At 50.2% G+C, this 24706-nt stretch overlaps 6 protein-coding genes across 6 annotated transcripts; 2 read left to right on the top strand and 4 right to left on the bottom strand.

The window, feature by feature from the left end:
- Window positions 1-3972: 3972 nt before the first annotated feature.
- Window positions 3973-5270, bottom strand: M431DRAFT_97346 (hypothetical protein; the record flags this gene model as incomplete). Its single annotated transcript, XM_024924922.1, has 3 exons — window positions 3973-4346; window positions 4451-5113; window positions 5195-5270. The coding sequence occupies 3 exons, from the start codon at window positions 5268-5270 to the stop codon at window positions 3973-3975; spliced, it is 1113 nt and encodes a 370-aa protein (XP_024769352.1).
- Window positions 5271-8081: 2811 nt separating this feature from the next.
- On the bottom strand, window positions 8082-9379 carry M431DRAFT_97149 (hypothetical protein; the record flags this gene model as incomplete). Its single annotated transcript, XM_024924906.1, has 3 exons — window positions 8082-8506; window positions 8587-9232; window positions 9296-9379. The coding sequence occupies 3 exons, from the start codon at window positions 9377-9379 to the stop codon at window positions 8082-8084; spliced, it is 1155 nt and encodes a 384-aa protein (XP_024769351.1).
- A 378-nt stretch (window positions 9380-9757) lies between these two features.
- M431DRAFT_512815 (hypothetical protein) lies at window positions 9758-11139 on the bottom strand. Its single transcript, XM_024919910.1, has 3 exons — window positions 10772-11139; window positions 10436-10596; window positions 9758-10324 (listed from the first exon to the last, which is right to left on the bottom strand). The coding sequence occupies exons 1-3, from the start codon at window positions 10789-10791 to the stop codon at window positions 9924-9926; spliced, it is 582 nt and encodes a 193-aa protein (XP_024769350.1). The 5' UTR covers window positions 10792-11139; the 3' UTR covers window positions 9758-9923.
- A 715-nt stretch (window positions 11140-11854) lies between these two features.
- Window positions 11855-12754, top strand: M431DRAFT_9943 (hypothetical protein; the record flags this gene model as incomplete). The annotated part of the gene is made up of 1 exon (XM_024925152.1): window positions 11855-12754. One exon carries the CDS (start codon window positions 11855-11857, stop codon window positions 12752-12754), a length of 900 nt encoding a protein of 299 aa, XP_024769349.1.
- A 4530-nt stretch (window positions 12755-17284) lies between these two features.
- On the top strand, window positions 17285-18072 carry M431DRAFT_486666 (hypothetical protein; the record flags this gene model as incomplete). The annotated part of the gene is made up of 2 exons (XM_024916413.1): window positions 17285-17407; window positions 17494-18072. The coding sequence occupies 2 exons, from the start codon at window positions 17285-17287 to the stop codon at window positions 18070-18072; spliced, it is 702 nt and encodes a 233-aa protein (XP_024769348.1).
- A 2235-nt stretch (window positions 18073-20307) lies between these two features.
- M431DRAFT_97248 (hypothetical protein) lies at window positions 20308-21787 on the bottom strand (the record flags this gene model as incomplete). Its single annotated transcript, XM_024924911.1, has 2 exons — window positions 20308-21550; window positions 21621-21787. The coding sequence occupies 2 exons, from the start codon at window positions 21785-21787 to the stop codon at window positions 20308-20310; spliced, it is 1410 nt and encodes a 469-aa protein (XP_024769347.1).
- Between the last annotated feature and the right edge of the window lie 2919 nt (window positions 21788-24706).

Raw genomic sequence — 24706 nt, 5'->3', positions numbered from 1 at the left:
AATGGTCAGCAATGGTATGATGTCGTTTCTATTCTTATCTTACACGGCATCTGACTTTGCCGTGGTGAGAAAGCCAAGAATACCGTCCTAGCAACATATAAAAGCTATGTTTTGCCGGCCATTCCACACTGCCAAATCCGCAACTTTGAAAGAATGCATCGACGACGTCTTGATGCTGTCTTGATACTACATCCATACGCGATGGTACTTGCGCGCGAGAGCAACTCCTCTGAAGATTACCCTAGACACTCACGATATCAGCATGCATTTCATTGAACAACAAGGTTGTTAATAGAAAACAAACCAACAGACAAACCCTCAATGAGCAGAACGGCTACTCACGGTCAAGAACTTTCGACAACACGTCTTATGGTACTTGCACAATTGATGCCCGCTGAGACAGTTTGAGGCGTGAAAGAGATCTGAGCTATTCGAAGCATCCAAGCATTGAGCCGACATATTATTTCAAAACCTTCAGTCCTGATGATAAGATGACAAAGTCTTGCTCTACAGCGGCTAAAAGCTACGTCAGCCGCGGCTCCTTATCGCTGTTATCATGGCAAGGGTCCCACAAAGAGTAATTGCATGCCTTTTGACAGTTTTCTCCCGCGCAATCACTTTCCAACAGCTGAAACGTACTTGATACGTAACGGTACCAGCAAACCGTTCAATAAGTTCCGTGCCCTACGGAGAAGAGCGAGTCTCCAGCAAATCTTAAAAAAAGCAAGGAGATGAGCAGCAGGGATAATACATTGAGGCTACCCCAGCGAACCGAGTCAAGGATCGGAGCAACGTACCCTTTCATTGACCGTGGTGAGACTCCACTCGTCTGTGCCCGATCTTCACCTGTAACACATATTAAAATCAACACGAGCCTGGAACTGACCGCCTCAAGATCATCAATTAACTCCTATGACTACTCCATATTCCATACTTGGATGGCTTTCTTCCGAGGCCCATGTCTGCTCCAGAAGGCACACCCTTGTCCAGTCCTGGTTTCAATATCCGGCAGTCGGGCGTTACCAAGGAGTGTCATGGCGAACTATTGGTTCATCACGTGAATCAGTAGCCAACTCCTTATCTGCCGTGCCATATTCCTTGACCGTTTGGTCTCCTAAGTGTAAAGGCTATTGTTTCCAAGAGACAATAGTGTGTAACGACACGGGATTCAGCCCTCGTCAAGTCCGTACGAAACTCAACCCTAAAGGTAATCTTGATGCCACAGTCTTACCCGTAGGATGGTACCAGATTAACGGTGTCTTGTGATACGATGATTTCGTGAAGATCATGAACAATTCTGGCCATTCTCGCCACGTGCCGAGCGAGGAGCCATAGTCAGCTCGACGGGGTCATTTTTCTCTCCATCCAGATGCCGGCGGAACCGAACTCGTTAACGAGCTGAGATTCCTACTCAAGACAAGAGGCTCCACGATGAATTTGTCTCGTGGGCGACTATGAAATATGGACCAACACTCAACATCTCTCCAGAGGAGCAAAAGTGTCCTCCTTCTAGGTCATGCTCCGAACCCCGTTCCAGGAACTCGGGCCAAGGAGGATGAAGCTCTGGGCAAATCAGGCTGTCTTTTTGCAAAACGTTGCGGTCTGTTCTGATGTATCACATCTTTACCTGGCTAATTTCTTGTAGTAGCTTGTCTAGAATGCAGGCACTCTGATGCTAGCACAATCGAGACTGCTACGCATGACTCGGCCGCTGGAGCCCGCTACAATGGAGAAAATTACAGTTTTATGAGAGCCAGGGTCACGGAGCTGTCAAGGCAACATCTCACAGCTTGTTGGCCACTCGGCCGCACCAAGAAGCCGGTCCCATCCCACTCATTCTCCGCCGCCCACGGAGAGGCGATTCCCGCTTCGACATAACCTTCTCGACCTAAGGCTGTCTCCGGAACAAGGCCCTCCGGTTTAGTCTCCTCCCCCCCGCGCTATATACGTGTATACTCCAGGGGGGGGGACCTCACCGCGCGCACGGGTGCGCTCAGCTTTTGATCGGCCAAGGGACATAGACGAGACAAACGGTCTCTGAGGTACGTCTTGCATTTTGCAAGAACCCAGCGGTGAATTGCTGTTTTGGAGCAGTCCGCGTAGAATATTCCCAATTTGTCAACCCCAGAGAGGATTCCGGAACTTACAAGGCTTGGGGGGCGCTGCTGCTGCTGCAGCCTTCCGAATCAGCAATTCTATACAGCAAAAGCTTCCGGGTTTAGCAAGGCAATTTATATCGAACATGCATGTGCCGTCGCAACATGGGCAGCATTGTGGCTGGGGTACGAAGTATGCCAATGCGACTGTGATGGCCAAAACGGCTGGCGGAACAGTGTGAGACGATGATACCTAGGCACGCGCAAGGAGAAAAGGAAAGAGGGTGTCATCCATCTTTCTCCGCACTTCCAAAGGGGCTAAACTGTGACTGAAAGGTGACAAGACTGCTATATGTCATCCAGGCATAATGGCGTGCGAGAATCCCATCCAGATTGCTGCGCCTTTTCAGAAACTCCGTCACGGACCGGCAATAAGCAAGCAACAACCTTCCCCCAAGTTTTTTTCTTGGCAAAAAAGCTTAGAATGTGATACATCACACATGGCGCGCGCGGGCTGGCCTTGGAGTGCGTACGTACGAGTATAATGCAAACAAAAAACGGGCACTGCGTGGATATCGATCCAAGACATTTCCAGCTTAGAACAGCTAGTTACGAAGGCGAAAAAAAAAAAGAAAAGAGATCTAGTGGCGTCTTTGTTGCCGTCATTCTCAGCTGGTTCCTTCGTCAAAAGACGGCAGAGAAAGGCGAGAGGCGGGCCTGCACATCAGTGCCCCAAAAAGGGACGCTACGATACGAACGTATTTTGCCCTTCTTTTGCTTTTGGTGTCCTTCACTTCCCTTCCCTTCGTCTCCCCTTGTCAAGCGACTTTTTTAGTTGGTGTTGAGTAACTGTTTAGTACCTGCATGGTGCCCTGGCATGACCTGGCACCTGGTTCTTCTGCAACGGCACAAGTTGTGACTAGCAGGGATGGGGAGCTCCGCACGCCGAGGAGCACTTCGCCGAAGTAGTTGCGTTACTGTAGATTGAACAGTCTCTTCTCCAGTGATTGCGATTCAAGAACGGTATCCATCCGGTTGGAAATTGAGAGGCGGCACGTGGGTAAGGTTGCGTGTTATGGCGATCTTGTTGGTAAATTTCTAACAAGTTGATAGTATCGCTTTATGTACAGTACAGGTTCTGAACCAGCCTCTATGATAATGACAGTTTCCGCCTCTCCATCCACGACAACAAAAAAAAAAAAAAGGGAATCAAATCGATAGCAGCCCTCCCATCCATCCTCCCAATTGAAAAATGTCCGTTTGTCTTTGCGGAGCGAATGGCCCGCCTGCCCTTGTTCCCTCGACCGCGGCTCAACCTCGCAGCCGGGACTGCAAATAAGTCGACCAGGGGGGTGCAACAAAAAAAATGACAACTCCCGACACCTATTCCCAAACGATGATAGCTCACATGTATGCGGACATTACACCTTACATGTATATTCAGCCACCCCGGTAAACGACGCCTCCGTGCCTGACTAGCCCCCTGCAGCATGCAGTTCCCTCTTTCTCTGTCCTGGTGACCCCCAATTTACCTTGTATGAATCAACCTGCACCGGGCAAACACCTCCTATCGCACACACTTCCGGTACGAGTTTGACGGACGGATGTCGATGCACTTGTTCTTTTTCATGATTCCCATGCCCCCAACCCATTTTCCTCTTTAGCCGGCAGAGAGAGAGGGGATATTGAGGGTTTTAGTTCATGGTAGTAACACAAAAGAAAAGACACAAAAAGGGTAACAACAAAAAAGAGTAAAATAGAATTGTGTAAATGAGTCGTAAACGGGGCGTTGTCAGATGATCGTCAAGCACTATTTCCCTGAACGAACAAGTTTTTCGGGGCACAAACGACGAGGGCCATGAAGTTCAGGTGTTGTTTAGTAGGCATACCCCGCCGGCTTATCGACCGACTGTCGTTGATCCTTGAAGGGATCTTCATGATATCGCGCGACGGGCTTCGCCGTGGCAACGAGCGGGATGTCATCGACGCTCGAGTGCATCCCTGCCGACGAGACAATCTCCTCGTCGTCGAACTCGTGGCCCCGTTTGCCTCGCCAGTTGCTGCTGGTGAGCGTCCCCGACTGGTTCTGGCTGCGATCGCCAGACTGGCGCGACAGGCCGCTGTTGCTTGCGTACGAGGTGACTTTGCACTTCAGCACCCGGAACATAGGGCCCAGTGCGGGTAGCGATGCGCCGATGATGAGCAAGGCCCCCTCGGCGACACCAAAGATGTCGAGGTATGGGACTGAATCTGCATCGTAATATCAAGATTAGCAATGTTGATCCTTTCCAGAGTTTTCTTTCTTTCTTTTTTACTCCACATGTTCTCTCTTCTCCCCCCAGTTGATAACTCACATGTGCGATCCTGCTCCATCTCTCTAAAGGCATCTTGGAATACTGTAAGCTTGTAGACTGACACGGCGCATGCCATGGCGCTGAGCCCAAGAGCAAAGCACACGGCCAGTCGGTTTCTCAGAGGCATGTTAAGCCTCATAATAAAGGGAATCGGATAAAATGCAAAAAAAAGGTCGAGAAAGGCCGAGTACGCCGACGTTGCAAACGCCAGGCTCGTCAAGACCTCGCCGCTCGCACACGAGCCCCCCTCGATAGATTTGTCCCATTGGTAGGCTACGGGATGGCACTGCGCAAACCACCAGACCGACACGGCGAGGAAGCAGGCCTGGCAGGTGATGGCCAGGCTCAGGAAGAGCACGGTCGTCTTAGTTCCATAGTCGAGGATTCGTTTGAGGATGGCGATGATGGCGAACTTGGGAAGGGAAAAGGACCAGATGACGACGGCGTTAATGATGGCGTTCCATTTGATGGCTTGCTCGAGCTGGTCCGGCTCCAGAGTGTCTTCTCGCCGCCCCAGGCCGTAGCTGATGCCAATGCTGGAGCAGATGCAGCTGACGATGAGGATGACGAGGCAAACAAAGGTTACCAAGTCATCGAGGCCGAGGCGGCCATATCTGCCTCGGTGGAAACACGCTCGACAGATGAGGCGAAGTACGACGATGACTACAGGCAGAGAAGAGAAAAAAAGAAGCTAAAGTTAGCAAGAAATGACTTGGAACATTGGCCAGAGAGGGCTTGTCAAACCTATGGAAGTGGCAGTTAGGGACCAATTAACTTGGTTGGCCACGATGCCGAAGTCCTCAATCACCCCAAGTCCCATCTGGTAGTGGTGTTGTGAGCCCGATTACCGTCCATCCATGTATATATCCGAGCCCACGCCAATGTGAGAAGAGTGACGAAGCCCTATTCTCGTCTCAAGAGGGCGCCCGGGACGATACTAATAAGGAGGTGGGATGCACCCTGTACTTGTACTGTAGCAACCCAGGCCAGGCCAACAACCAAGTACCTCGTACTCCGTGCTTCTGCAACTCCATTAAGGACAGAGTACTGGTAATTAACGACAGCCGGCCTCAACGGCTGCTCCACCCTCGTGCGCAATGGACGACGCCACCGCTAGCAGTTACCGATGGGGGGAGCCTCATGCCGGGGACGTGGGAAGCAGGAACGGAATGCACGTCCCAACGTTCAGCTTCATCCCACGTTTAGGACGGCCGCCCGTCGCAGTCGAGGCTGGTGGAACAAGAACAGGAACAGGCCGTGAGCATGATGGGCCTCTCCGTTAGTACAGTAGCTTCTTTGGGTAATCTTTCACCCCCCCGGGCATCTTCTCCATACCCGGCCATTCTCTAACATGGTCCTCCCTTTTCCTTGGAAACAAGAAAAGGCATTTTCAGACCTTCTGTCACCGTCGCAATAAGGCCCAGTCTAAAAACCGGGCGGAGCGTCCCATCCCAAGAGAGATGGTCAGCCTGCCTGATAAGATTGTCCAAGGTAAAATTAGCCCCTTGGGCTAAAGCACTTCTCCACCACGGCCAGGCACGTCGCCAGCTTAGTAGTCTTTCCGGAGTCATGCTAACGCCAACGCCATGAACCATTTTGGAATTCCAGCGCCGCAAGCGCGCGGGGAACATTGGGGGATAGATGCCGGCGTGCTTCGAACAAAGTGGCTTTCCTCGTATGTCTGATATGGCGGTGTCGACCACACTGATACTGTTTATGGGCTTCGCAATAGTACTCGTAGTCCTTTTTGGCAAGGTAGCTGCGGATTCTCATTTCTTTGCTCGTACGAGTACGGGCATTATGTCGCAAACGCTGTCTTTCTCTATCTCTCTTTGTCATTGTGCTGTAATCACAAAAGATCCGCTGGGTCGAGAACTCGAGCCCGGCACACAATAAGAACCGAGCGTTTTGACCAGGTCTGATTTGAAAGCCCGCGGGTTTTATTGTTGCCCCCTGGACATGACGGCCTTGTGGAGAATTCGGGTTCGCAGCAGCATGTCGGACCCTCCGCGATTGGGTCGCTCAAACTTGTCGCATTCTCTTGACTCAGCCATCGCCTCTCTGGCTGTACGGGTTTTTCTTTTTCTTCTTCACTCGTATTGCTGTGGGAAAAAACATTGATTTCTCAAATCTACAGGTTGATGTTCAGGAGATGGAAAAAGTATAGTGAGGAAAAAGGAAAGCAAATAGGGATAGGACTATTGGATCTGATGAAAGCATGTGTCAATCTCGCTAGAAAGGCCGATCCGATGCTGCTATTGCCGTTTTGCAGCTGTGTCATGCGACACAAAACGGAAATACGCGAGACAAGAGAAAATAGAGTACGAGAGAAGGGGAGAAAGAAGTCGCCAAAGCAGGGATCATGGGCGTAGTGGGAAATAATGGCCAACAGACGGGCCATCGCCTATTAATAGGCTGTCACTCGAAAAAAGAAAAGAAGAAGCAGGCAAAGCACATCACTCCTTTACATGCATCGCTCAGACTCTCCGAGTATAATATGCTGCCTTGGCCCATGGATTCTTGTCCACATTGTAGTATTAAACCTTGGTGTTTTCATGGCAGCAGTGCTGGCTTTCCGATGATCCATCGGGCACAAGGAACATCGTACGGAGCAGTTCGTGCCATTTGGCCATACGGATCCATCTGATCGAATCGACATTGCTAAAGGCTGCTGTAGCGGCGGATCCGCGCATCCGATGAACGGGATGTATCTCTTCGTTCCAACGATGCGGGTGGCCTCTGCGGCGGCCCAGCATAAGCTTACGAGTTCGCAGTGCTGCTACTGATCCGTGCATCGTAAAGGAATACTAGCACTGTCAATGTGATGGAGTATGAGTGCTGATAATGGCAATAATCAGCGCAGGCGCAGCCCTACGACAGGTCAAGCGGCCAAAAGTAGTTGCATGCGACGAGATGCCATGTTACCTGTCATTTTCCCCCTGAATAGCTTATGAGTGATTGCTGTGTGATGAAATATATATAGCATATCCACCTTTGTGTGATAGACCATGCGGGCGCCAGTCATCGACTCTGGACGGAGCATTACAAGAGCCGATCTCCCACCGAGGTTGATTGACGGTTGGTTTTCCGGCACGAAGTTTGTCCTGTCAAACATGTGATGACTGTATACCGGAGTGACAGTTGGGTACTCGGCTGTTGTTTTTCGCATGCCTGTTAGTCTATGACTTCCGAAAAGCGGGACAGCACACATAGCTGTCCTTGATGCTGCGAATCTTACGATGCAGTCATATATGCGGCAACTTAGTCCAACGGTAGGTCCAAGAGATTGGTCGGTAGATGAATACTTCAAATCGAAGCAAACAGGCATCTTCAGCCAGCCAGGGTAAAAGGGGCTCACTTGGAGCCCACTCTGGTCCAGTTTTGCGCCTCGCTTGACAAACAACTTGACTGCAGTGCATGGCCAGGGCAGCGGTAATTGTGAAAATCATTTCGATGTCACAACTTGGCAGGCTGTCGTAAGGTTGATGACGCACCACTCCTCTATGGAGCTAGGGGGTTGACAAGCCAGCTTGTGCCAACCTCCCTATCAACTTAGGCTGAAGACGTGGTTCAAGGGAACTTAGAACTTGGGTGCTTGGGCCTTTGGTTGAATCCAATTGCGCAGCATCGCTCAGAATTCCAACTCTTCCACCTCCATTCTGCACGTCACGCACGTCTTGACAGTCATGCCCTCCTCGTTCTCGACCGTTCGCCCCCATTCGTGCACATGTCGGCCCCCTCCGCCCACAGCATCGCCAAACTTGCTTGGTGCCCCATTCTTGTTGCCGAGTGTCCCTGCCTGTCGTCGGAACGCTTCAGTCCTCGTCTTGCGCTTAAGATCCAGTAGTTTCTCTTTGAATTTTGCCTCTTTACGGGCCTTCTTCTGCGATTCGCGCCGTTCGTATTCCGCGTCCAGCGCCTCCGCCGAACCCCATTTCGTACCGAGGGCGTATTCTTCTACCTGAAACCGCAAGAAGAGCATCATGTCGTGCCAGTGGGATTTGTGCGGATTTGGTTTGTTCAAATGAGGAAGCAGTTCGGGGTCCCGCAGTTCGGCTGTCAAAAAGGGAGGCAAAATCTCGTCAGTATTCCAAAACGTACCAATCTGCGTGAGAGAGAAACGAGGCTCGACTTACGATCTGTCAGGAGATAGTCTTCTTTGCACTCTGTTTTTGTCAACAGAGAATATTTTTCGGGGTATTTGTCTTTGCATTTGTTGCAAACACAGATGTGAAAGACTTCTTCCCACACAAAGTCAATCTCCAGACTTCCGCACTCTCGGCACTTCTTCCTCGTCTTTTGGTCGTCCAGAACACTGATACCCGGCTCAAAAGGACCTGCTTTTAGTCTCCTCAAGTTTTGTAGCGTTTTTTGCTTTTCCCATTCTTGGATCGTCATGCCCTTCGGTCTCTGCTCGTCTGCCTGGCCGGGCTTCTGAACGCCGAGCGCATAGTTGTGAGGGTCGTCCTCCATAGAGAGGAAGCCACCTTTTGTGTCCGTCATCGAGCTCATGTTGTAGTCTACAAATTTGGTAAACTTCTTTGCCGGTCGCAGGGCCGCCTCGTCCCCCACGTTGCGTCCATCACGATTGTTGCCAGCCGCAATATCTCCCGTCGAAATTTCGTTGAGTGGCCGCTTTCCATTTGCGGGTTTCGAGACATGCACATGTTCGGTAGGTATGAATCCAGCGGCTGACTTGGGAGGCACCTCCGCAGTTCCCGAGGCTCGCTGCTCAGCTTCTCGCTGTTCGCGGATGGCTTTGGCTCGTAGGCGACTCTCTTCCTGTAGCATTTTTGTGCTCTGGTTAGCCGGGGAATCCTCTAGATATCTAGGAAGCAAACGTACAATGCGCCTTGTCATCTCCGGGGTTTTAGATGACGTAGCTTGCGATTTGGTCGCAGCCGCCGGAGGCGTGACTGGACGCTCCATTGCTTATGTGTAGCAAAATTCGTAGGTGTAGCAGAAGAACGATTTATCAAGGCTTGGAAGTAGAACAAATGTGTAAAAACTTGCAGGAGCTTAAAAGTGTAAGGGATGCACGGTTGAAATATGAAGCGCTGGAGAATGAGGCGCGGGAGGGGCAAAAGACGTGACTCTAGAAATCGCCCACTTAACGCGAAGTAACGTGACTTGGTAACTTGAGGCAATGGCAACGAATCAGGAAGTATCAGGTACCTGGCAAGTTGGCGCTTTATATTCCATTCTCGATACTTCTAAATTGATAATGAGCAAACAAGGGAAGCACTGCGAAATAAAAATGGTCACATCAGGATACGTCGCTAAACATACAAAATGCAAACAGCAAAATGAGATGTCAGAGATTAATCATTACGGACCAGTATGATTAAAGATCAAAGCGCCAGATAATATATATGCCAAAACAAAGGTAGTACACATTATCGAATCCGAACCCGCGCCCAGTAGAGCCTTTTTTGCCTGCTCATATATGATACATCTATTCTGTAGAATCCTTTTACTCCTCCTTGGCACCGCCGCGGCCGGCCTTCTCGGCAGCCTCGACAGCCTTCTTGTCGCTCTGGACAGTGCCGTTGGCACCCTGCATGGCGCTCATGAAGCCCTGGGCAGCCTTGAAAGGTCGCTTGAGATCGCCAGAGGCGGGCTGGCCAAAGATGTGGATCTTGGCGAGGTTGCCCTCGAAGACGCCCTTGAGGGGGATGATGCTTTGGATGACCAGGGGGTTGGTGTACTTCATGTAGAGGTGCATGAAGGACATCATAGCGATACCCATCAGCTGGCCGCGCCAGAGCTGGCGGAGCTGGTTGGAGTCGTAGGCGTGGATCGTGGTGGTGACGAGCTTGCCTTCCTCGGAAGAGCCCATGGGCGCGGGCTCAACGTACTTGAGGGTGGTCATGTCTAGACAAAGAAACGCATGTTAGAGGATGGAACAAAACAAAAAGGCAGCGATCTGAAAGTCAATGCTTTTGCGCGGTATCAATTCCGAGACCGCCCATGTGTCAGACGTACCCTTCTTCTTGTTGATTTGGAACTGGATGTAAAAATAGAGAGCGGCGATGATGACGTTGCTGCCAATGTAGATGGCGCGGACGAGGTTGAGCACGTTCTCGTCTTCGAAGGGGATCTTCTTGGTGACTTGCATCATACCAAGGATGATCATGAGGTTGGTGCTGGACAGGGGAGTTAGCGAAATGTTCCAATGCGTATTCCTCGAAGTCGCCATCGTTTGTCGCGCCGTGACTTGCGACGAGGATTTTCGCTGCTTCTTTCTTCTCGTGCCTCGAACCTCGTCTCTCGTCTCTGCGACAAACGAGCGCAACCGAAGCGATTCTTGTATGTACTTACATCTGAGGACTGATACCCATTGTGGCGGCGACTGCAAACGCAGTGATGGTCAAAAGAACAATCAAAAGGAAAGTGGCAAGCAAAAAAGGCCCAGATGCTGGCTTGAGAGCGATGGAATGTTCCTCTTTGTAAGGGAAAAGGTTCGTCTCGTTTGTCCTTATACCAGAACTTTTTTTGGGGCTTCGCTGGCCTTTCCGGCGATGGGCACCACCTTTTTCCGGGGGCGAATCGGGGCCCCGCTCCAAGCAGATTGGTAGATAAGGCCAACAGCGGCGGGTGAAGGCGTGCAGCCAATTCTTTTTGTTTCCGACACCTTCGATTGAGATTGGCTGGGCTCTTGTTACTGTTACTGTACCTTGAATTAGAACGTCCATACGGAGTACAGGCACCTATAATAGGAATTGCACACAAGGACAAGCAGCACAGAACTGCATATGGTCAATGCCTCCAGCTCTCTCAAAGAGACTCAAGCCATCAAAAGCTCATGATTTCCGAATGCGTCGGATAAGACACTTTTCCCTCTCTTTTGCCTCTTTTGTCTCTTGAATTTCACGTGCACGCGGCACCCAATCTCCACGTTTTACTACTCTGGGATTTCAACGTCCTTTGTGTTACATTCCAGAAGCATCAGCCACGGCTCTGCATAACACTGGCTTGACAATGGAAATCTCAAACATGGAAGTGGACTACTATTCTTTTTTTGTGATAATACGACTGCAAATAATTACGACTACGCCATGTGATGAATGAATCCAACTGCTGCTGCGCCACCGCGATATCATGGACAACGCTCTTCAAAGGGGGATGTTGAGAATCATCCAAGCTTCTCCTCCACCAGAATGCACGAGCAACAACTCTTCAAAGACCGCCGTTGAAATCCCAAGATGCTGCTCCACCAAGATTCCAAAACCGGCGATTCTTCAAAGACGGCCGCTGACAATCCTTGCATCATTCCCCCGTCTCTTCAATGGATTCTCTGCCAGTGATCAAAGGCTCAAAGCCACCACTTTGCCATCATGTTAGTGAGAGTTTCTAAAAACACCAATCGTCCACTTTCAACATCACCGAATTGGAATATTTAAGATGGAGGTTATCCCGTCGTTGGAGACTGTTCTCCTCTCTCGGCATCACACCAAGAAATTCATATCCATATCCGCCACTACAGCACGATATATCCCTTCTGACACAAGATATATGTTTACTCTTTGGAAGACAAAGTCCAAAACCACCTGCAAGACAAAGTCCAAGACAACCTCGAAAACCATCTGGAAAATGTGTGGCGGCGGTCATTCTCACTCTCACTCTCCTCGGGGCAGGGGCCGTCAATCCTCTCACTCCCACCACTCTCACTCTCACTCTCACTCTCACTCTCACACGAGGCGAGGAGGTGGTTGTGGCAGCCACAGTCACGGTCACGACCACGATGATCATCCGTCTAACGGCCGCTATGAACCGGAACTTGTCCAAATCGCTGTGCCGGAGCCAGAAGCAAAGCCATACGTATGCTACTGCACCGGCCCAATCCCTCCGATGCCCGCGCCTACATGTTATCCGATGATCTGCTGCTACAAGGACGAACCGCCCAATTGCAACTGGCCGGCTATGCCTCCCAACTGCCTCCCTCCCCCTTGCCTTCCTGCCCCTTGCCTTCCTGCCAACTGCCTCCCTGCCAACTGTCTGCCGCCGGGCAGTTTTTCATACGTCTGCCCTCCTCCCCCGGCTTCCGATGAGTTCAGACTCGAGGTGATCGACACCAGCGACGGAAGGAACCGCGCTCGCAACGGAGAGAAGTACACCATCACGATCGACTCCAAGGCCACCATCGACGACGTTTTCTACATGGTCGATTGCCGAAACGAGAAGGATGTAAATGTGCGATGGAAGAATGACATTCTCGAGGAGCTGACCCAGGAGATTCGGGTAGGCGAACTGAGGCGCAATGCCAAGTGTCTCGTTGTCACGGACTTTTGCTGCGGTCACTGAGTATGCCAACCGAGTTGCCTATGACGAGGCAGAATGGAGGAGACAGAGGAACGGATTGTTTTTTGCATGGATGCTGTGACGACTTCAGCTTGAGATGACATGGTAGTATGATAGACTTGTATGAGTTTGAGTTTGAGTGGTTTTTGTACGGTAGTATTTGGATCCATTTTTATTTATGCTTGCTTGTTTCTTTGTAAGTAGCATGGGCTCGTCTGCCCTTATCGAGAAAAATCACAATATCATCGAGTTTCGTATTCCAAACGCCCGTCGTCGTCGTGATTGCAACAGCTCCCCCCAAAAAGTTCCACCAGTCAGTCATCGTTAAACTCTCCGATTGTCCATCTCCCGAGACACAATGCAATACACGCGCACATGGCAACCCCAACCCCCCTCCCCACAACGGATGGAGAAAAACCGAGACCAGGGTTCGTTTAATTAAAAACTGGCAGAAAATCTCGAGACGCCATCTTTGTGTGCAGAGCGCCGTTGAAATGAGATCTATACCGTGACTCACGGCACCCACCTTTCTTTAGGCAGAACACCAGGGTGGTTGACAGCCGCAGTTGACAACTCTCTCACACAAAGTGCTGCTCTTAGACTATAACCCCCAAGACTCTTTCGCCTTGCTCGTGGCATGTTTTATCCCGCTTGCTGGGTCCCTGAGTAACGAAATCTGGCAATTACCGAGAACCCGTTTAAGCACTTACTCCGCCTAGTTAGGAACTTTTTTCGTCATGCCGTGCTGTAACTGGTTTTAGCCCCTGTTCTGCTGTTGTAGAGTTGCATGTCCCTGTCTAAAAGCGTGCAAACCGTGGGTTTCTTGAGAACTAATGACTCAAGACAAGAATACAGCATTCGTGTAATACCCTTTTGGGCGAACAAGTTGCATTTAACCTCGGCACAGTTAACAGAGTGTCAATTACCTGCTTTCATTCCTTTCTTCTAAAAAAATAAAAAGAAAAAAAATCGAGAGCATGTGGCTTTGGATGCCTGGAGAGACTGCCTGCATGTATGACTTACACAAGTTCTCGGTTCTGAAAAGAGTTCGTATTGAGCCAAAGCGCGCGTGATTGACGGCGCTGCATGTAAGTGGCTGCATGAGCGTCCTCGCGCCGGAACATTATCATCAGTGCAGTAGCAGAATGCACACTTGCATGCACATGCATATGCTAATGCCAGAAGGGAGGGGGTGTATGAAGAACACTGCGAACAGTAACATGCCTACACTTTGTTGCCTATCTAGGTACCGAATAGAGCTCATTGCGTGCATGTACTGTACCAAAGAAGCCATCACCGGTGAGCAAACAAGCTGTACTTTCGGATCCGAATAGATTCTAGGGCGACCATGTCTGGTACGGGGCTTCGGCTGTGGCGCAGGCCAGCGCCGCCACCAAAGCCGCCGTCCTGGTTTCCTGTTTCGTTTCAAATAGTCTGTTCAAGGTTCCCAAAAAGATGCCAACTCGTATCGTATGACGGGCTCGTATCGCGGGCGGTTAACCTCTTGCATCCTCGTATCGTAAATCTGACGGTGCGGCACTTGAAAAGGGCACTTGAGAAGCAGGGCGAGACCAGACGAGACGAAATAAAATAATACGGGCCTCTTGATTTTGTTATCTTACCGCCCGCGACGTATTCGATACGCTACCCGGTAAGCATAAGGCTATGGGGATGAGACAGGAGATCCTTAAGTGGGATGATGATGACTGGTACAGTTGGAATTTCGGTGCAGTTTCGGTGCAGTTTTCAGACAGTACCTGCATGGAGTGGCTATTTTGCTAGTCTCATGGTTCTTGAAGTAAGGCGGAGAGCAAGGTGTTATTTGTTTAGTATTTCCCCGCGGGGTTACAGAGTGCCTTTCATACATGTCGGTACATGTAATGACGGGACCCTCTTTGAGTGATGCTCCAGGGGAGAAGATAAAATGACCAATGGTTAGGCATATTCACCTATTCGCCTCCAAGAGGGAATTAACAGCACCTCCAATTATCCGTCAAATAGGAGCTATATCCGATGCACTACGGCAAAAGCCTGATATCAGCTCCTCGCCTCACGGATCACCACAGGAGGATGCATGGCGATCATGGTGAGATTCCCACGCCCAATCAGACAGACACCCCCCTGATACGACTTATACATGGTTTGCTTAATAATGCAAAGCCAAAGAGTGAAAGAAGTGATGAGAATAAGACCTGAAAAAACACCACAGACTCGTCATTGTGTTACGAAGTTGGCCATGCAGCCCTACGAGGCTCATGGGAAGCGAACTCCGTATGACAGCATCACATACCGTCTCACCCTATAGATACATGTACTCCATTCCGTGATAGCATGCGGTGTAAGATGAATGGAAGGATGAAGGCTAACTGGCTCAGCCCATGCCGGGAATGCGACGCTACTGTACGGCTACGGCTATACTCCAGACTACTGGATAGGGCAAACATGGCGCCTATTCACACTGGTTTGGTCCGGAGCGGCGCAGGTGACCGGAATGGCTGTGCCTTTCGCTCTCGGTCTGCCGGAATAAGCCCGTCGAATGCGCATCCTCGCCTTGCTGAGTTAATTGCAACGTCTGTGACTTTACTCTGCGTTTTTTTTTTTGTTTCGTTTCTTCATTTGCGTGTTTGTCTTTGTTCTAATTAAAGAGCGCGCGAAGATGCGTTGGTTCGGTAGTCGTTGCGTCATAATATTAAGTGAGGTCTTTTGTCTTGAGTGGACAGATCTAGGCCCTTTAGCTGTTGACCCCATGAAGATGATTGACACTGGGGATCAGGATACGTAATCGCAAAGAGAAACGAGTGAACTGGATAGTGCCAGTACGGAGAAGAACCGAACCGAACTGTCAACATTACCCATGACAGCCAAGGATAATTAGTGCTCAATTTGTTTCGTGTCTTATCGGCATCGTGACAACTGTCTTCAGTGTCTCAGTCAACACCCGCAATACGATGTACGATGCGCCACGGCCCCCAGCCAAGCCATGCTCGAATGCCTCGCTTCACGTTCCCATCGCAACCTAATCTTCATCTCGCAGGGCAAAAGAAAAGAGACACGTCGAGAGCTACAGGGTCCGTGACGCCAAAAAAACCGCTGACGGCACAGCCACCGTGTCCATCGTTTCTCAACGGCCTCGTTGAAGTTTGAATGGCACCAGGCTGCTTGGATCCTTGGCCTTGCGGACTTTTGTTGTGGCACGCAAGCCACGCCTTTAGACTCAGATCCTGCCTCTTGTATGTGCACCCTTTTCTCTTGCACGACTCAGTCAGTCAGTCATTGGCTTTTGGGCACTTGGCACTTTGCTGTAAGACATGGTGCTCGGTGTATTCGGTGCGTATTGCGAGTTGCTGGGATGAATTGGCTCTTTTTTTTGGTGTTCATGGTCATTCGCTTGCTTTACTCGCACACCCTTTGAGGTATGACTCTTGTTCCGCCTTGTTTTGCCCAACCTTGTCTCTTCTTTTTTTGTTCTCCTTTCTTGTTTTCCAAACTTCTAGACTCGTCTACTCACATTGTTTATTCCGCCTCATTCTTTTTTAATCGCTCAAGACACCATGCGCTGTGAGGCATTAACCATTATCCCAGCGTTCTTCGCATCACTGCTGTCATCAGTGATGCAGAGCTTCAAACAGCGCTGTAACCACTTTAACCCCCCTGTAATACTGCCACTCTCTTTCGGGCAGCCCCACCCGCGGGAGCCTAGTTCTAGCGCCAAGAGCGCTCCACCCCTCATTAGCTGTGTCCCCACCGCCTGCCGCAACCGCAGCCCGGCCCTGCTGACAAAGTCGCACTCCGGCCAATGACGGCAGCCGGATTCTTTTCCTTCATACTTCGGTCCATGAACCATCTCAACCTTCGATTCTTCCATCATCCGCATGATACGCCTTAGGCGCTGCCCGTTCGTACACGCAAATCAGGCTGCCGATGCTCCCACGCCCCTTTGATCTGCTCGGCCCTACGCCACTCCCTCCATCCCCCCCAGCCCCAAGCAGCATGGCGCTCCCGAATCTGGCACAACCCAGACAGACAGACAGTCACAGCCATGGCCTCTTTTTCCCTGGTGGAGGAATCGACCGGAGGGACCAGGGGGATTAACCACATCGACTATACAGTGGAGAAAGCGCGCGGCTGCCTGGCTGGCTGCTGTCAAATCCTCCGGCATCCCAATCGAGATATAAGAGGCCTTGTTTGGCCTGAATTAAAAGGTTGAGTTCACTATCCGTTCAGTCACTACATTGAATCATTGCACATCACATCACAGCTGTTATACACATACTATATAGAGCTCTTGATCAGGTCTTGCATTGCATCGTGGCATCTCTCGTTCTTCTCTCGTTCCTCCCTCTTCTGGTTCTATCGATGGGAAGCACTGTTGGTTTACAACTGTCTCAACAACAACACTCGTTCTCTTGTTTAGACCTATAGCCACTGGATAGGATAATTGAAGCAACCTAGTTCTTCTTTCGTCTCAAATTCAGCCTTGCCGTTTCACCACTACCACTCAAGCACAGAGAACGCCTAGCACAGCCGGTAACCATGTTCAACACCTTCAAGTACGACCCCGAGACCAAGAGCGTCCAAGAGCTCAGGCGGGCCTCAGACCCCATCTCTGCCCGATCAAGCCAGCACCAAGCTTGCAATAACTGCCACGCTAAAAAGGTAACAAGACGCAGCATCATGCTACCGCCAAGCAAGTCCTCTCTTTGTTGTGTATCTAAAGCTAACCTCCCATTCCCTTTTACCAGCTCAAGTGCAGCGGCGACAAGAATGGATGTGAACGCTGCATCGCCAGCCAGCTCGTCTGCGAATACACCCGCTCCCCTTCTCGCAGAGGCGGTAGAAAGTCCAGCGGCAGGAATTCCACTGATAGCCGCGAGTTAGCCGGCGGCGACAGCAGCCCTGGCAGCCACTCTGGCAAATCTAGACATCGGAGCAGCAAACATCCCCAATATGCTGGGGCTGGCAGCAGCAGCAAATCCAAGTCTCGATCTGGCGACTACGGTGATGCGCTGGACCTATTAGACCCTGACACGCTCGGTCCCGATGATGGATTCGACTTGCGAACTCTGTCTCTAGAGGGTAGCGGCGACGCCATGGCTTCAGATGGTACCTACGGGAGCGGCGCCTATTACGGCCAACAGCAGCATGGTGGAGGCAGCTGGCAGCAGATGCCCTCTCATGGACAATATGGCGAGTACATGGGCGGCTCCAGCTCCAGCGGCCAAAACTACGACGGTGGAGAGTACTACGAAAACTATGACGAGTACGGACAGTACCACGACCAAAACGACCCCCGATACTGGGGTGGCCACCAGCAGCAATAGCGGCTTGTTTCTGGTTTCGCTTTGAGTTTGTGTTTTTATACGTTTTATGCGTTTTGCGTTGCGTTTTGCGAGTTGCATCATTTCTGCATTTCTGCATTTCTCTTTTCCTTTTCCTTTTCCTTTTTCCTTACTTCTTCCCTTTGTCTTCTTTTCAACATTAGATCTGGCCCCGAGCGGCCATGTAAGTGAACACTTTGGCGAGGATTGCAGCGCGTCTGATTTCATGCCTAGAATACCCCTGTACAGCATCAACTTGTATATTTAAGAACCACATTTCCTTTGTTCTTTTGCATTTTTTCACTTTTCATCATTTCATCCTGCGTTTTGTCTACTTTTCTCTGGCTCACCACATCATTTCCCCCTGTGCGCCCCTGCATGACGTATTCCGTCTGCAGCGTTCAGCCTTGGGAAAATAGATGCTGGGTTGGGCCGTGTACTTTTTTGTCATTTTCTTTTTAGATGGAGGCTATGCCGGTAATGGGCTCATGATTGGACGATTTGGATTGGCTACATACTTTTATAGACCACTTGCTTTTGTAAGCTTAGTTAGATTCGATGTTACACTTGGATTCACCGTCGATGCATACATCCTTTTTGGTCAGATGGCATGCCTTGCCAGTCTCGTAAATTCCCCTTTTCCTCCTCTTGACAGTATTTTGATGGAATAGTATCTTTTGCTCGTTTGAGAGAACATGCATAGGCAACAGTTGTATCCACGAGACCCAAGTTTGACTCATCCTCGCAATCGCATCTGCAAAACGTGTGAGTCGACACACTCTCGTGACGTTCCTGACCAACAACCCGGCTCAGGTACCCTTGCACTACACCCCTTACAAAGTACAACCAAATTTTTTTTTAAAAATAAAACCCCGAAGAAACCCTGGAGGAGGGAATGAAACGAAACGAAACAGATGTAGTATAGTACGTGATGACTACGTCAACTCACGGATTCAGCCCTGCGATAGGCCCTGGCGAAGTATGGATGTGTGTGCCTCAGGTGTACTGCCCATCGGTCATGACCACACCCCCCTTTTATTCTTTCGATCCTTACGGCAAAAGTAAAGGGTACCTTAGCTGTAGTAAGGTGGGTGGGTGCTAGTAGAGCGAGGAGGAACTTAGTGCTGGAGTACAGTACAGTAGCAGGCAGGCACCAGATGCCATCGTGCAGGCTGGAATCGTTGACTGAGCTATGATTGGTGTTTATGTTTCTTGGTATGGGTTGCATGGTTTGTAGTAGTGGGTGCTTATCAAGGATCTAAGTGTTTTTGCCGTGTTGGGTGCCTTGCATGGGTGTTGAAGATGGGGGGGGGCGTGTGTTTCCAAGAAAGCGGTTTATACTGAGATGGGTGGGAAATTACATTCTTTTTTGCTACTGCGTTTGGGGGTAGTTTGTAGGCGTTCTTTATAGGAGATGAGAAATTGGGAGGAGTAAAAGTTCTCGAAACTGCGGTTATTACGGCAATTGCACATTGCCCTTTTCTTTTTTCCTCTCGTCTTGAATTCTTTCGGCTTACTTGATCGTTGCGTTTTCTAGTTCCACAAGACACAACGAGCCGCTTATGCCAATCCTTCTGCCGCGTCTCCCGGGTACTCTCCAAACCAAACCAACAACAAAACAAAAAGACAACCTACATTGGAAACAAAGCAAAGCAAGGAGTCACGAGGGGAGCGAATCACGCCATGTGAACAGGCTGATATGAAAGTTGCCTGCGTTAAGGTACGTACGTGCGCTCTTGTGAGGTCTTTTCCGGTGGCGCTCGGATGTTCCGATATGATGCTTTGTCACGATGTGAGGCGTGGGCTTCTTAGGCAGCCGAAGGATTCTGTCTACGTTGCCGCCAACACTTTTTTTTCTTTCTTGTAGGCTGCACTTTTTGTATTTGTTGGCCTTGTGACTTGACTTCGAATCTGAATATGCAGTATTCGTGGAACCTGTTGGGGTGTTTGCGTTTGCTACATGCGTCTTGTTGAGTGAAGAGGCTAAATCATTTAGGTTCGGAATACCCTCAGTTCTGTCGAGAATGGTGTATCATCTATTATTCATTGCTCGATGAGAGTCTCTATATTCTTAGTTTGTGTACATCAACTTATAAGACGCTCGTTAGTGATCCAGTTTTGGTCGTTAGCTCATCTACCATCGCGCAAACGCCATGCGCAATCATCAAAATTTACACAAAAACACATATCGATATCCAGCATAGCGGCCATCTAATTGCAAGTATAAGACGCAACGCTCTAGGATGCGCGCTTGTCTTCAGTGAACTGGGCCAAAGCAGGCGCCTTTGATTTCGGACGACTTGCGTCCAAGTACGCCTTGTCATCGTCTCTAATGGTCTTGAACAACGCTCTCGCAATAACTAGTCGCAAAACAAGGGAAAGAAGCGAAGTGAGCATGATGCCGCAGGCAGCAAGAAGCTGAATCCCAATATACTTGCCAGTACTGTTAAGAATGGCACCCGATATGGGCGGGCCGATGAGTGATCCAATACCTTTGAGAATGGAGACCATGCCCAGTCTAGTCCCCAGACGACTCATATCTGGAGTAATGGAGGTCAAAACCACGGATCCGAGAGCTACTACGCTACCGGACCAAAAGCCATATAAAACGGCAAAGGCAATGTTACCAGCTGCATTTGTCACGCTGATCCAGTAAAAGACACTTGCACTACTCAAGGCGCATACGACGACGTACGTGTCCAAAGAACCAACCTTGTCTGCAACGAACCCGGGTATGATCCTGCCAGGGATGGAAGAGGCGTTGAGAATAGGCAACAGATATGCGGCCAGCACGTGGCCCTGCATGCCATGCAAGACGGCGTAGCTCTGCAGGTAATAGGGCGGGTTAAAGAATGAAAGATTGTTAAAGAAAATGGCAATGCAGTAGAGAAGGTACGTCTTCTCCTTGAGAGCCGAAGAGTCCCAGAACCAGCGGATGGAGAAGCCGTTCTGCTGCCACCCGGGCTTCTTGGCCGCCGTGCGGGGCCGGATGATGATGAGCGCAAAGGAGCACATTGCAAACGCCATGAATCCCATGACTCTCATGGTCCAGCCGAAGCCTATCTGCGGCACCAGGTTCTGGAACATGAGGGGATACAGCGTTGCGCCAAGGCCACTGCCCACGGTGGCGAGACCCATGGCTCTAGCTCTGCGTCTCTTGAAGTACATGGGCACAATGGCAATAGACGGGATGGAGAGACAGCAGGTGCCCAAGCCGAGGCAGACTCCCTGGGCGAGAAAGATTTGCCAATAGCGCGTGCTGATGCTGGTCATCATGAAGCACAGGGTGACGAGAAGCGTTCCAGCGGCGAGCAGCGCGCGACAGTACCCTGCATCGTAGAGCGGGCCAATGACAGCTCCAACGGACATTAAGCAAAACACTTGGATGGATCCAATCCAGGAGATGGCCGAGGGCGTAGAGTCCTTGAGGAGGTCTGTTTCGTAGTAGTTTTGGAAGACACCAAAGCTGTTGAGTAAGCCCCTGAATAACCTCCACGTTAGTACATATTGACAGTCATTCTTTGATGAGTGAATTTTCCGTTTTGCCATACAAGTGATTGAAATAGAGAGCGAATGAGGCAACGACTTGTAGCCATGCCTGTAATCCGCCATCCGGAGGCGCATTGCTGTCGTCCTGACCATTGTTCTGGGCCTGCTCAAGTGGTGCTGACTGTTCAAGAACGCCCGCATCGGCCGCACCGACAGGCTGCGGCTCCATGGCCCTCTGCTCTTGGATCTGGATCTGAGACATGACCGGGGTTCTCTCGTAAATTCGAACGCCGTGACATGAGAGTCAACTGCTGCTCGGTATCGAGACGAGCAAAGGCCAGAGACTAGCAGCTGGATATATGCACGCGCGATTGATAAGAGACGGGGAGCCGCGTCCGGATGCCGGCTCGTCACGTCGTAACTCCGCACGGGTAATTGATAGGGAAAAGCATGATCTTTGCAGGGAATAAGTCGGGAGATGAAGACGGATAATGAATGCTGTTGCTAGCTAGCACATTGCGGGGGGGGTTTTAGACGAGAGAGCCGATGGTGAGGACGAGGACGAGATGCTGGAGTTGTGAGCATCTTGAGGAGAAGTTGAATTGTGAGGCTTGGATGCGGTAAGAAGAAGATGCCCAAAATTACGTTGGATGCCTTGGCGTTTGGTGTTTTGACCATTAATATGTCGTAGGGATAGGATTCGGTGCATGTGACGCCACATGAGAGAGGCTTGGAAGGGAAGCAATGAGATGGATTACATCAGCCATCATCCACCTATGAGAAGAGATGGACGAGATGCTTCACAGGGAGTCAAGAGAATACAGGTGACTGGTATATACTGCATGACTGCCTTCACCTTTTGGCTACCCACGAACATGCACGAATATGTAACCATTACCAGTATGTATTTCGTACAAACCCCTGGCTGTCAAAGGCTCACGCATCAGATCCGGGACGCTACGGGTGCTTCAGGAAGGCCTCAAGCTTTGCCTCATGCACGAGAATCTGCAGCATCCTTCAACAGCCAGCAGGGGTGGTTCAATCTTCAGGCGTCAGGTAACAGTGGCCAAACCCCGTCCCGTGATCAGTCGAGATTTTGGGACGATATCCAACAAGACGGGACATTGGGCGCCCAACTAGGTCGAATAGGGTATCAAGGTATGTAGGCAAATACTGTATATACGCCATAACGCATGAGACAAGAGACAAGAGACGAGAGTATAGTAATTAAAAAAAGAAAAAAAGAGTTGCCGCTTGCGTACGTGCACCTCGCATCTTGCAGCACTGTGGCTGGCATCAACTGACGATCCGCTTGGAGCAAAACAAGAAAAACAAGCCACATACGACGTAGGCTCCCAAGCCGCGGAGCAATGGCTTTTTGGCGATCTTGTATTTCTGCCTCGATCAACGACCGCGGCTTACTCGCTGCCCTCCGGAAATATTGCTTCAGCTAGCAAAGGAGGAAAAAAGAGGGTGTGTTACTACATGTTAGGTACTAGAGTAGCTTGCGTCGGTGCCGCTTCGGCTTCTTCGCGTCTTTCGACGATTGGGCTGACAATTGGAATTTTCTAATCCCACCTGAGCCTCGGTTTACGAATTCGAATAAAGAGAAGCAGCAGCGTCGTATTCCAATTATTGTTTCTGCAGCGTGTCGTTCGCTAGCTGAAGCAATCTAGGCTTGCATGGCTAGCTCGCGGCCTGAGCGTAAGGCTCGGTGACGAAAACCGGTAGCTTGTCGCGTGTATAATTTATTTTTGTTGTGTGTTTCATACGAACCTACATTTTGGGCGAACAGAAGCATGGAAAGCAAAGCAAATCGTAATAACGGGGAAACTTCTAGCTTTGGGCTTTTGGGGCGGGTTTGGTTTTGCCACCTCAGGCCAGAAAGCGCGAAATAATGGATGGGCTCTCGTTCAGGTTTTTCTTTGTTGTACGGATTTAAGCTGGAGAGAAGGGAGAAAAGAACTTGGCCCGAATGGGGAAATTGCTCTGCGGGCGAGACGGAGAGTTTTCAACAAAGCAAGTTCTGTACGGAGTACAGTATCAGTAATATTCTACAATGTTCTGTACATTTCATCATTAACGGAATGTCTTGAAGGTGGCAGAGACAGAGACAGAAGCAGAGACACATGCGGCACTGTGTCGCGTGGGACAAAACGCAGAGCAATTTCCCAATTTCTAATTTACCTTTCGGCGCAACAACCCCGTACAAACGCCATTGTACCTAACAAACGGAGCGGGCAAGTTTAAGCTGCAGAAAAGAGCTCCGAACTCCGTGGTCCCTGATGTTGGAAGCAATTAATAAGGCCCAAGTGGATTGGTAATGGGCCAACTGCCGGAGTACTTGGGAGGTACAAGCAGATACAGGGGATTAATTCTTGTGCGCGCTTTTGCCTTTTTTTGCGCCTAAAATACGGAGTACCTGATTTGAATTGTGTGGGATGGAGTTGGAGAGCCAAGACCGAATCACGCCTAGAAGGATTCCATGGATATTATTCTCGTGATTTTATTTATTTATTTGTTTATTTTTATTTATTTAGGTATTATTTTATATTAAGGCACATGTGCAGGTCGCTCGTAGCTCGCGTACTACTGCGGCCTTTCCGCGTCTAAAAGGCCTTCAAAGTCGTCAAACCCGGCCATTCCAGTAATTACGGCTTGTGGCCGGACAAGTCAACAGACGAGACGAGATCCGCTTGCCATCCGGGCCGTCTCGTCTCCTTTTGCGATCAATAGAGTGTAATTGTCTAGATCTCGCGAAACGAACCCCCTATTCTATGGGGTACTCCTACTACATCCATGCCGTCAGGTGACGGTGTTTGTATCGTAGCAGCCGGAATGGCTGGGCGAGTACATACTCCGTATACACACGCGTAACTCTGTCTTTGGGGATATATTGGGGGGTTGCATGTCACATGTAATAATGAGAGATCCTGGCGCTGCGGCTGAGGAGAGGTCGTTTGGGGTAAGGTAGGGACACGTACGGAGTACCAGGTGATGGGCATGATGATGTGCGTGCTTGACCGGGCCTGTCAGATTACTTGCGTCGTCGGTGACGGGCATGACTAGACGGGAAGGTTGCACGAAGTTATGCCTACGAGTTATGGATGTTTCTCGGTATCGTAAGCATCTGTACTAATTTCATGGA

Source organism: Trichoderma harzianum (assembly GCF_003025095.1).
Source record: "Trichoderma harzianum CBS 226.95 unplaced genomic scaffold M431scaffold_17, whole genome shotgun sequence".
Lineage (NCBI taxonomy): Eukaryota > Fungi > Ascomycota > Sordariomycetes > Hypocreales > Hypocreaceae > Trichoderma > Trichoderma harzianum.
This window is presented reverse-complemented; position numbering and strand designations above follow the sequence as displayed.

Excerpts from the sequence above, each read along its gene's own strand:
- M431DRAFT_512815 (XM_024919910.1), bottom strand. The coding sequence starts at position 10,791 with ATGGGTATCAGTCCTCAGAT. Across the intron at positions 10,597-10,771 it reads ATGGGTATCAGTCCTCAGAT|CACCAACCTCATGATCATCC; the intron begins GTAAGTACATAC and ends TCCCCTGTCCAG. Across the intron at positions 10,325-10,435 it reads CCAAATCAACAAGAAGAAGG|ACATGACCACCCTCAAGTAC; the intron begins GTACGTCTGACA and ends TTCTTTGTCTAG.